At 41.9% G+C, this 11,130-nt stretch overlaps 1 protein-coding gene across 1 annotated transcript; it reads left to right on the plus strand.

The window, feature by feature from the left end:
• The first annotated feature begins 3,585 nt into the window (after positions 1 to 3,585).
• LOC143304267 (uncharacterized) lies at positions 3,586 to 9,152 on the plus strand. The gene is made up of 2 exons (XM_076626674.1): positions 3,586 to 4,459; positions 8,193 to 9,152. The coding sequence occupies exons 1-2, from the start codon at positions 3,586 to 3,588 to the stop codon at positions 8,210 to 8,212; spliced, it is 894 nt and encodes a 297-aa protein (XP_076482789.1). The 3' UTR covers positions 8,213 to 9,152.
• Positions 9,153 to 11,130: the final 1,978 nt, after the last annotated feature.

Below are 11,130 nucleotides of genomic sequence, written 5' to 3' on the forward strand. Positions count from 1 at the left end.
TATATTTAAATTAAATAAAGAGAAAGATGAACTTGTTTAATTTAAATAGCTTATACATTTAGAGCATAATATTGAAAATATTAGGGAAATTTAAAAAATTTTTGAATATTAAAAAAAAATATTTAAAAATATTAATATGTATGTCGGATTAGCACTAGGAGTAGGGTTGTGGGCGTCAAATGAATCCTCACGGGAATTAGCCATTGGTACGGTACACGCATGTGTAGTTTATTACAATAATAGAGTTATTACAGTCTTGACAATTGATCACGACAATTGGCACTCGCGACACTAGTGACGATGGTCTCAGGCCCGATAACGAATCCGCGGCCAACGGGATTACAAAAGAACGTGTCGGAGATGAAAGGAAAACCGGAGCCTTCCCTTTGCAATTTTGCGAGAGTCTTCTGGTGCTTTAGCCTGGATTTTGTCATAGCTGTAATTAAGCAATTGTTGTCATTTGTAATTGTTCGATATATGTGATGGCGAGGGTGGGTTCGAGGTGGCAGCTGGTCGCCGAGCGTAGCCGCGGTCACGGGATAAACGTTTTGCCTGACGAAGGTGTGGATCGGTTGTATTGTTCTCCCTAGAAATCACATAGAATTGTACTTTGGAGATGTCGATATAATGGGACACACGTTGTATTAGGAATCAGACTCCAGACAGAGGCTGCCTAGCTACGACGTTTGGATCTTTCTCGATGCTTCCAAAGAGTATACAACAAACTCTTGGCAGAGTCTGCCTAGCAGCGGCGATTGGAAGCTTCTCGATGCCTCCAGCGAGCATATAACGAACAAAATGCAGTCGTACAGCGAAAAAGATTTTCATCAGATATTCATTCGTGTGATCGCCTTGGAAAGTGATACATCGAGCAATTTACCGAGTGCCTCAGCAACCGTATTTTTTTTTTGTGTTTAAATTATTCTACGCATAGTAAAGAGTTATCCCGTTGACCGTGGATTCGTTTGGAATCATTAGTTAAACTTATCATTTGTTAATCTTAACGCCTTAAATTCTAATGTTAACCCGACATATATATATATATATATATATATATATATGTCGGGTTAACATTAGGATTTAAGGCGCGTAACGATTCTTCGTTTGAATTAGCCATTGTTTTACAAAACAGAGAGTATATTTACACGAATAAACAAGGTTTTACAAATATTATGAATAATGAATTTTTATAAATGATATGATTGATTAACAAATGATAAATTAAATTATTAATTAGATTAAAGAATAATAAGTTTTATCGAACAATAAGAAACGAATAATATATCTTACGATTTACTAATTTAACGAATAATGAAAATTAACGATTGATAAATTTACAAATATTGAATTTAATTTACGCTATAAACAATGATCCGGGGTTCAAACGAATCCACGGTCAACGGGAAAACTTTAAACAATTTTATAACACAAAAAATACGTTTGCTGAATCACTCGGAAAAAATTACTCGATGTATCACTTTCCAAGGCGATCACACGAATGCCTCTCTGCATAAAATCTTTTTCGTAATCCGACTGCATTTTGTTTGTTATATTCTCGCTGGAAACATCGAGAAGGTTCCAATCGTTGTTGCTAGGCAATATCTGTCAGAAGTTTGTTATATACTCCTTGGAAACATCGAGAAAGATCCAAACGCCGTTGCTAGGCAGTTTCTGTCTGGAGATTGATTCCTCATACAACGTGTGTCCCATTATATCGACATCTCTAAAGTACAATTCTATGTGATTTCTAGGGAGAACAATACAACCGATCCACACCTTCGTCAGGCAAAACGTTTATCCCGTGACCGTGGCTACGTTCAGCGACCAGTTGTCACCTCGAACCCACTTTCGCTTTTCACAAATGTCAAACAATTACAGATGACAATTACTTAATTACAGTTATGATAAGATCTGGGGTAAAGCATTAAAAGGCCTCCTCAAAATTGCATAGGGAAGGCTCCGGTTTTCATTTCATCTCCGACATATATATATATATAATATTTTAAAATATTAAGAAAAAGTAATAATATTACTATAAATATTTAATTATCTATAAAATTAAATTATAAAATATTAATACTTAAATATTCTACCCTTTATTTTTAAATTGTTTAATATACAATTTTTTTTATTTTGAAAAATGGAAATTACTATAATATAAATTGTATAATATATAATTTAAAAATTTTTTATTTATGATATATATATATTAAATTATAAAATATCAAAAATTTCAATTATATATTAATATAAATAAAAAATATTAATGATATTATAAAATTAAAAATATTAAAAATTTTAAGATTGTATTTTTAATATTAATAAAAAATATATTAATAATATTACTATAAATATTTTATTTATAATATTTAAATAAATATAATTATTAAATTATAAAAGTATTAAAAATTTTTAAATTATATTTTTAGTTCTAATAAAAAGATATTAATAATATTATTATAAATATTTTATTTATAATACTTATATAAATATAGTAATTATTATTATTATTAAATTATAAAAATATTAAAAATTTTAATTTAATATATATATATGTCGGAGATGAAAAGAGCACAGGAGCCTTTGGAATTTTGGATAACCCCGCAACATTGTAACCTAGAGTCTACTATAGCTGTAATCAAACAATTGTAGTTATTCAACCCGATTGTAATTATTCGAGAATTGTGATAATGAGCTTGGGCTCGAGGCGACAGTCAGTCGCCGAACGTAGCCGCGGTCACGGGATGAACGTTTTGCCTAACAAGGTATGGAGTAATTCTATAGCTCTCCTTAAAAGAAATATTCGTGGCGACACGCGACAGTAAACATTCCAACGGTTTCTGTCCCGTGGCTCGCCACACGCAGACCCTATTCTTCGAGTAAGATGATTGCCAGAAGTCGATGCGTCTCCGCAGTACATGTTCGGCTAGCCCGAGGGCCCGTAATAAATCTTAAGGTTTAGTTAACTAAAGTCCTTCAAACAGACAAACAGTCTTTGTCCCAGCTACGGGAAGATAGGGGAGACATATTTTTTAACGAACGGCGTCTCCCACTAGCAACTTTCCCTCGAGGGCGGCTAACATCCTTTTCTAACCACCGATATAGAGATTGACCAATTAGCAGCAACGCCAATTTCCCTTACTTTCTGAACGAAGGCTTTTCTCGACGAATCCGATGATCTCGTGTCCTTAGACACACCCCATTATAGTTTTCCTCTGTGGCATCATCGGGACAGGAAAGGCATTCTCGCTCGCGATCTCATCGATCAAGGAGTAACGCCTTCGCGATCAGTGATTATTTTCAGACTTAGACTTTGTGTGAACGTTCTGTCGTCATCCCGTTGGCCGCGGATTCGTTATTGAGCCCGAGAACATCGTCACTAGCGTCGCGAGTGCCGAACCGCTGTGATCAACTGTTAAGACTGTAATAATTCTATCATTGCAATAAACTACGCCTGTGTGTACTGTATCAATGGCTAATCCTCGAGAAGATTCATTTGACGCCCACAACCCCATTCCCAGTGATGATCCGACATCAGAAGTGGGATTCGAACGGTTGCGAACGCTGGAAGGGCAGGTCGCTACCATGAGCAACCTGATGCATACGCTAATGCAACGACCAAATACTGGAATCACCAAATTCCCACATTTTAACCCAGAAGTCGCAGGCGCCGACCCAGCCGCGTGGTGCGCGGCTGTTAGTATGGCCATGGAGGACAACCCCCTGCGAGGTGGCGCGCTATACTCTGCCTTAAGTGACTCTCTACAGGGTTCTGCAGCACATTGGCTGGCGCGAACGACGGGAAACGGAGAAATTACTTGGCCTAAAGTTAAGGAACGATTCCTTATACAGTTCGGTGGCCGAGAGACGACGTCCTCATCGTTAATCAAGGTATTCAGGGAACCGCGGGGAGCGGGCGAATCCACGGGGGCGTTTGCCGGCCGTGTCCGCTCCCTCCTGCAGATACAGTGGCAACATTCTACGCTAGACGAAATACTTAACGCTGTCACTCTCTACATATTAATTCCACACGACCAACGTCTTAAACGACTGGCCCTCACGAGCGATATCAGAACGGAGGACCAATTCCTGAGCGAAATGCGACCCTTTTGTTACGAAGAAGAGTCGACATCTTCGCCGAGATATGCACCGGCGGAACCCGAAGCTAAGCGACGCAAGTTATCGGGCCACCAGACGAGGTGTCATTACTGTGGTACTCTCGGACACAGAATCAAGGACTGCCGCAAGAGGATGCAGGGCGAACAACAGAGGGATGCACGACGCCAGGAAGGAAACCGACCGGCCGCACCGTCCAAGGTGGTCTGCTACAGGTGTCATGCGGAAGGCCATATCGCACCTAACTGCCCGGCACGACGGGACGGTAGACCAGGCCTCAAGGATGAGCGTAAAGTCAACTCCTGCGTGGTGGAGTCCCCAGCCGGTAGTCTAAGTCATCTGGGTGAGTCGTTCCCATTTTACTTCGATTCCGGAGCCGAGTGCTCGTTAATTAGAGAATCTGTCGCTCCGAAATTCTCCGGAAGGAGAACGACAGATATAGTAGTTATGCGAGGAATAGGAAACACCTGCGTTAAGAGTACCTCCCAGATCTTATCTACGGTGCGCATTAACTGTTTTACATTGGAGATAACCTTCCACGTTCTGGCCGATAGTCACTTACATTATGATATCATGATTGGCCACGAGATCTTAAGCCAGGGTTTTGATGTAACTATTACACGGGATAGCGTCGATATTTGTAAAACGAAGACTATTAATGCCTGTAGTAAAACCTCCGAGGACGAGATCAATATCAATGCGGTTGACACTGACGTAGTTGGCAACGATAAAAGTCGGTTAATTTCTGTCCTCGAGAAATTCAAAGATTCATTCATTACGGGCTTCCCACGTACTCGCGTAAGCACGGGCCAGTTAGAAATACGGTTAATCGATCCTAATGTTACCGTGCAAAGAAGCCCCTACCGACTTAGCGAAGAAGAGCGTAGGATAGTGCGTGAGAGAATAGACGAGTTAATTAGAGCAAAAATCGTGAGGCCGAGCAGCTCGCCGTTCGCGAGCCCTGTCTTACTTGTAAAGAAGAAAGACGGCTCAGATAGACTGTGCGTAGATTTTCGGGCACTAAATAAAAATACGGTCGCGGACCGGTATCCCCTACCCCTCATCGCGGATCAAATCGCGAGATTGCAGAAGGCGAGATACTTCATTAGCCTGGACATGGCCAGCGGATTCCATCAAATTCCCATTCATCCTAATTCGACGGAATATACGGCGTTCGTTACACCCGACGGGCAATACGAATACGTGACTATGCCGTTCGGTTTGAAAAACGCACCATCCGTTTTCCAAAGGGCCATTCTCAACGCCTTAGGCGACCTCGCGTATTCGTTCGTTGTTGTTTACTTGGACGACGTCCTAATTATCGCCGACTCAATAGATCAAGCTCTAGAAAGGTTGAGCACCGTATTAGATACCCTCGTGAAAGCCGGATTCTCCTTTAACTTTTCGAAATGCTCCTTTTTAAAGACATCGGTACTCTACTTGGGATACGTAATCCGTAACGGAGAAGTCCGTCCAAACCCGGGTAAAATACAAGCCTTGAGTTCTTTACCTGCACCGTCGACCGTCACACAACTTAGACAATTCATAGGTTTGGCCTCTTATTTCCGAAGCTTCGTTCCCAAATTTTCACAAGTAATGAAACCCCTGTACGCACTTACCTCGAGTAACAAGAATATACCTTGGACGGATAGGCACGAACAGATAAGACAAAAGGTAATTTCCGTCCTGACTGACGCGCCGGTTCTGATGATATTTGACCCCAATTACCCCATAGAACTACATACGGACGCTAGCTCGGAAGGATATGGAGCCATTCTAATGCACAGGGTCGAAGGCAAAAATCGAGTAGTGGAGTATTATAGCAAAAGGACTAGCCCTGCGGAATCTAGGTATCATTCCTACGAATTGGAAACGTTAGCAGTTGTAAACGCCGTCAAACACTTCCGTCATTACTTACACGGACGAGAATTTCTCGTCGTCACCGATTGCAACTCCCTGAAAGCATCCAGTAGTAAGGTACACTTGAACGACAGGGTTTACAGATGGTGGGCTTACCTGCAAACTTTTACCTTCGACATTATGTACCGGGAAGGTAAACGAATGGCCCACGTAGATTTCTTTTCGCGAAATCCCGTAGACTTGGATCGCAGTACGTTTAGCAAAATCGTAGAGAAAGAAATTAACCTAACCGAAATCTCCGACGATTGGCTACTAGCGGAACAACGTCGCGACCCACAAATTGCCGAGATCGTCGATAAATTACAGAACGAAGAGCTCGCGGAAGATGTCGCGAATACGTATGAGTTACGGTCCGGCACCCTTCACCGTAAAATACAGAGAAAAGGTAGAACTCTCTGCCTGCCCATCGTTCCGAGAGGGTTTAGGTGGTCTGTTATTAACCATGTGCACCAGTCCATTATGCACTTAGGTTGGGATAAAACGCTTGAGAAACTGTACGAGTATTACTGGTTCGAAGGAATGGCGAAGTATGTTCGCAAATTCGTAGAGAACTGTCATGCTTGTCGAGTTTCAAAGGCGAGTTCGGGTAGAGTACAAGCCGAACTACACCCCATACCTAAGACCAGTATACCTTGGCATACGGTTCATATGGACATAACGGGCAAACTAAGCGGTAAAAACGATTCGAAGGAATACGTCGTTGTATTGGTCGACGCCTTCACCAAGTTCGTATATTTGCACCATACCCGTAAGTTAGACTCCGTTAACACCATTAAAGCGCTTAAGTCCGCTATATTTTTGTTCGGCAGTCCCTGCCGGATAATAGCGGATCAGGGAAGATGTTTTACGGGCAAAGAATTTCGCGACTTTTGTCAAAGTAAACACATAAAACTCCATTTAATTGCGACCGGAGCTAGTAGGGCCAACGGGCAGGTAGAGCGAATTATGAGTACGCTAAAAAACATGTTCACGACAATAGAAACCACCGGGCGGTCCTGGCAAGACGCGATCGGGGAAATACAACTAGCCTTGAATTGTACCACCAACCGCGTGACTAAGTCAAGCCCGTTGGAACTACTAATCGGTAAAACAGCGAGACCCTACGGCTTATCCCTACCCGACAGTATCGAAGAAAGAGAGGTAAATATCTCCCATGTAAGACAGCAGGCGATAAAGAATATAGAAGCAAGCGCCAAATACGATAAGGATAGGTTCGACGAAAACAAAGCTAAAATAGTTAGGTTCAACCTTGGCGATTTCGTATTACGCAAGAACGAGGAACGGAACCAGACGAAGTTAGATCCGAAATTCAGGGGTCCGTTCGTAATAGCAGAGATTTTGGAAGGAGATAGATATACCCTAAAAACCTTAGACGGCAAACGATCATATAAGGACAGACACGACAGACTGAGAAAGATGCCAGAAGGTTGCGTCCCTGCTGAGTTAGACGTCTGCGGTGATGACGACGGCGGTGATAATAACGATGCAAGTACACTGACCTCAGAGGATCATTAACACTGCGTTGTGGTCATAGTAATACACCGAGTGGTTTTATGTGCTTTTGTTGTAACCCGGTGAGTGGGTTGATGTGCTTTTGTTGTAACCCGTTGAGTGGGTTGATGTGCTTTTGTTGTAACCCGTTGAGTGGGTTGATGTGTTTCTGTTGTAACCCGTTGAGTGGGTTGATGTGCTTTTGTTGTAACCCGTTGAGTGGGTTGATACGCTTTTTGTTGTAACCCGTTGAGTGGGGTACGTGCTTTTGTTGTAACCCGTTGAGTGGGGTTACGTGCTTTTGTTGTAACCCGTTGAGTGGGGTTACGTGCTTTTGTTGTAACCCGTTGAGTGGGCCTACGTACTTTCTGGGTGTAATGCACCCAACGTGGCAATATGATCCAACAAACTGAGGTTCACGAGTGTACGAAATCGAAAATGATCTGTTGTGTCATTACGGTCTGACTGGCGACTCACAGAACGCACCTGACACTTTGAGTACAAATTATAACATTACAAATTCCTATTCTCTTTTATTTTTCTGTTGTCAAACCTCCGAACGAAACTTTGTTATTGCACTGGACCCTTGACTTACTTAGACATTTAGTTAAATCGTAAACAATGTCGGTTGTAGCGAATCTAATGTAAGAAATACGATATTTTAGTTACACACGAGGACGTGTGATAGTCAGGATGGCCGTGTCGGAGATGAAAAGAGCACAGGAGCCTTTGGAATTTTGGATAACCCCGCAACATTGTAACCTAGAGTCTACTATAGCTGTAATCAAACAATTGTAGTTATTCAACCCGATTGTAATTATTCGAGAATTGTGATAATGAGCTTGGGCTCGAGGCGACAGTCAGTCGCCGAACGTAGCCGCGGTCACGGGATGAACGTTTTGCCTAACAAGGTATGGAGTAATTCTATAGCTCTCCTTAAAAGAAATATTCGTGGCGACACGCGACAGTAAACATTCCAACGGTTTCTGTCCCGTGGCTCGCCACACGCAGACCCTATTCTTCGAGTAAGATGATTGCCAGAAGTCGATGCGTCTCCGCAGTACATGTTCGGCTAGCCCGAGGGCCCGTAATAAATCTTAAGGTTTAGTTAACTAAAGTCCTTCAAACAGACAAACAGTCTTTGTCCCAGCTACGGGAAGATAGGGGAGACATATTTTTTAACGAACGGCGTCTCCCACTAGCAACTTTCCCTCGAGGGCGGCTAACATCCTTTTCTAACCACCGATATAGAGATTGACCAATTAGCAGCAACGCCAATTTCCCTTACTTTCTGAACGAAGGCTTTTCTCGACGAATCCGATGATCTCGTGTCCTTAGACACACCCCATTATAGTTTTCCTCTGTGGCATCATCGGGACAGGAAAGGCATTCTCGCTCGCGATCTCATCGATCAAGGAGTAACGCCTTCGCGATCAGTGATTATTTTCAGACTTAGACTTTGTGTGAACGTTCTGTCGTCATCCCGTTGGCCGCGGATTCGTTATTGAGCCCGAGAACATCGTCACTAGCGTCGCGAGTGCCGAACCGCTGTGATCAACTGTTAAGACTGTAATAATTCTATCATTGCAATAAACTACGCCTGTGTGTACTGTATCAATGGCTAATCCTCGAGAAGATTCATTTGACGCCCACAACCCCATTCCCAGTGATGATCCGACATATATTATTTATTCATTAATACGTTCATGCTGTAGTACACGAACATATGCGTTACTCTGCTACTCACGATGCATCGTAACAAGTATGCATTTTTGTATGAAAAACCGTTTATTTTCATTTTATGTTCGTTTTGAAAGTCAGATGCGATACGAAATAACGTCAGTGTTGTTTTCTGGCTGCTCGCGAACATATGATATCTATTCCATTTTCAAATTGATTTTATCTACACGTTAAAGCGAGCTGTGGAATAAATCAAACTTGCTCGAGCCTGCTTGAATCTCTGTATCATTGCATCATAACGTGAGAACTTTCACAAGCCTAAATCCTGGCAGTCTGACGATCGAGAATATTGCTATCGGAAGAATCGCTCTCATCCGTAAACAAGATATTTCCAAGGATTGCGTTATAATTTTCTTAGCGGCTAACCATCGAATATTCGTCAAACGACATAATTTCGCACACGGCGAACCTTATAACGTACACCTTTTTGGCGTATTATTTTTCCCACTTTTTTTTTTTTTTTTTTTTATTAACGTGGAGGAAATCCGCACGGACACCAGGTCGCTTCTGGGAAAAAGCGGCGTGGTAGTGGCAGACGCCAACGGACTAAAACCTCCACGATGACCGTCCCGGCAGCGATCTAGAGGGGCCCGGGAACTGGTGTGAGGGATACACCCCCTCCGCGCTCAATACACCCCCTAATGGAGCGATATGCGGCCACGTTACACCGCGCCTCGTCGCCGGAGCCGCCGTGCCAGACAATCCGGTTCCCCTGCCGGGCAGATTTGCGACGGACCTAGCGCACCTCACCGAAGCGCTTCCATGGCCTCTGCCGCGCCCTCGCCGGTCAATTCTCTCAGGGTGAGAGTATTATTTTTCCCACTGCTGCGTGTGAAACCCCTATTGGACAAACTGTTCTTTGCAATACATCGATGGATAAATACGCGCACAAACACGCAATACGTGCAATAGAATGCTCGAGGTCAATTTTGTGATGCTCTTTTTCAACAGATCTTCGCAAATCCGAAGGTGTAGAATTACCTCCCAAAGACATAGGATGACAACAAACACTTTCTTGACACACTGTATAACATTGAGGTATCCAGTTTTGCCACATACAATTTTGTCATTGTCACGTTTGACTTTGTTCATTGTAAAGTCAAATTTGCACACTCCATCTGTGAAATAGTACGAAGAAATCATAGTGACTTGTATTCCTTATGATATCATGATGCCACATAATATATAATACAATACAATAATTCGCGAACAGATCACTCGTTAATTGCTTTTAAAAGAATTACCACGGAAGCTTCCTAACACGCTACCCGGGGGCCAGGGATTTATTTCGTCGATAAGTTAGGTTATTAAACTTATGTTCTTTCATTGAAGACATCGATGGACGCTGTGTTCCAGAAATAGCCAATCACACTTGGCGAAGCATAATAGTAATTTACAATAACAAATACTTAAGAATGCCTAATTTTGTTAAACATAGGGTTCAATTTACAATTATGTAAATATTACTTCTTGAAAGTAACTTCTTAATCAATTTTAACAAATTTTGTAAAATCATGTAATAAATCTTATTATTTATCATACGCGTGTATTAAGCCAATTGCCAACCGAACATGTTCAAACTGTATTTTTTTCAAAACGGGACCTTAAGCTAAAAAGCTTTATTTCACATATTCGACTTGTTCTTGTATGTGGTATCAGCACCTAGTCGGATGCCCGCGTTATGCAGGACACCCTGATGGCGTTGAACGCAACGATTCAAATTGAACTGAAAAGTCGTTATGTTTTCAGAGGACTTGTGTGTAGAGGATGGTTGATCGTGAGATTTATTAGACAAGATTGCTCGTTGTTGAAACCTTCAAGTATATTTTCAAATGACTAAATAAATAATTATAGATAATGTTC

Source organism: Bombus vancouverensis, unplaced genomic scaffold, assembly GCF_051014615.1.
Source record: "Bombus vancouverensis nearcticus unplaced genomic scaffold, iyBomVanc1_principal scaffold0028, whole genome shotgun sequence".
Taxonomy (NCBI): domain Eukaryota; kingdom Metazoa; phylum Arthropoda; class Insecta; order Hymenoptera; family Apidae; genus Bombus; species Bombus vancouverensis.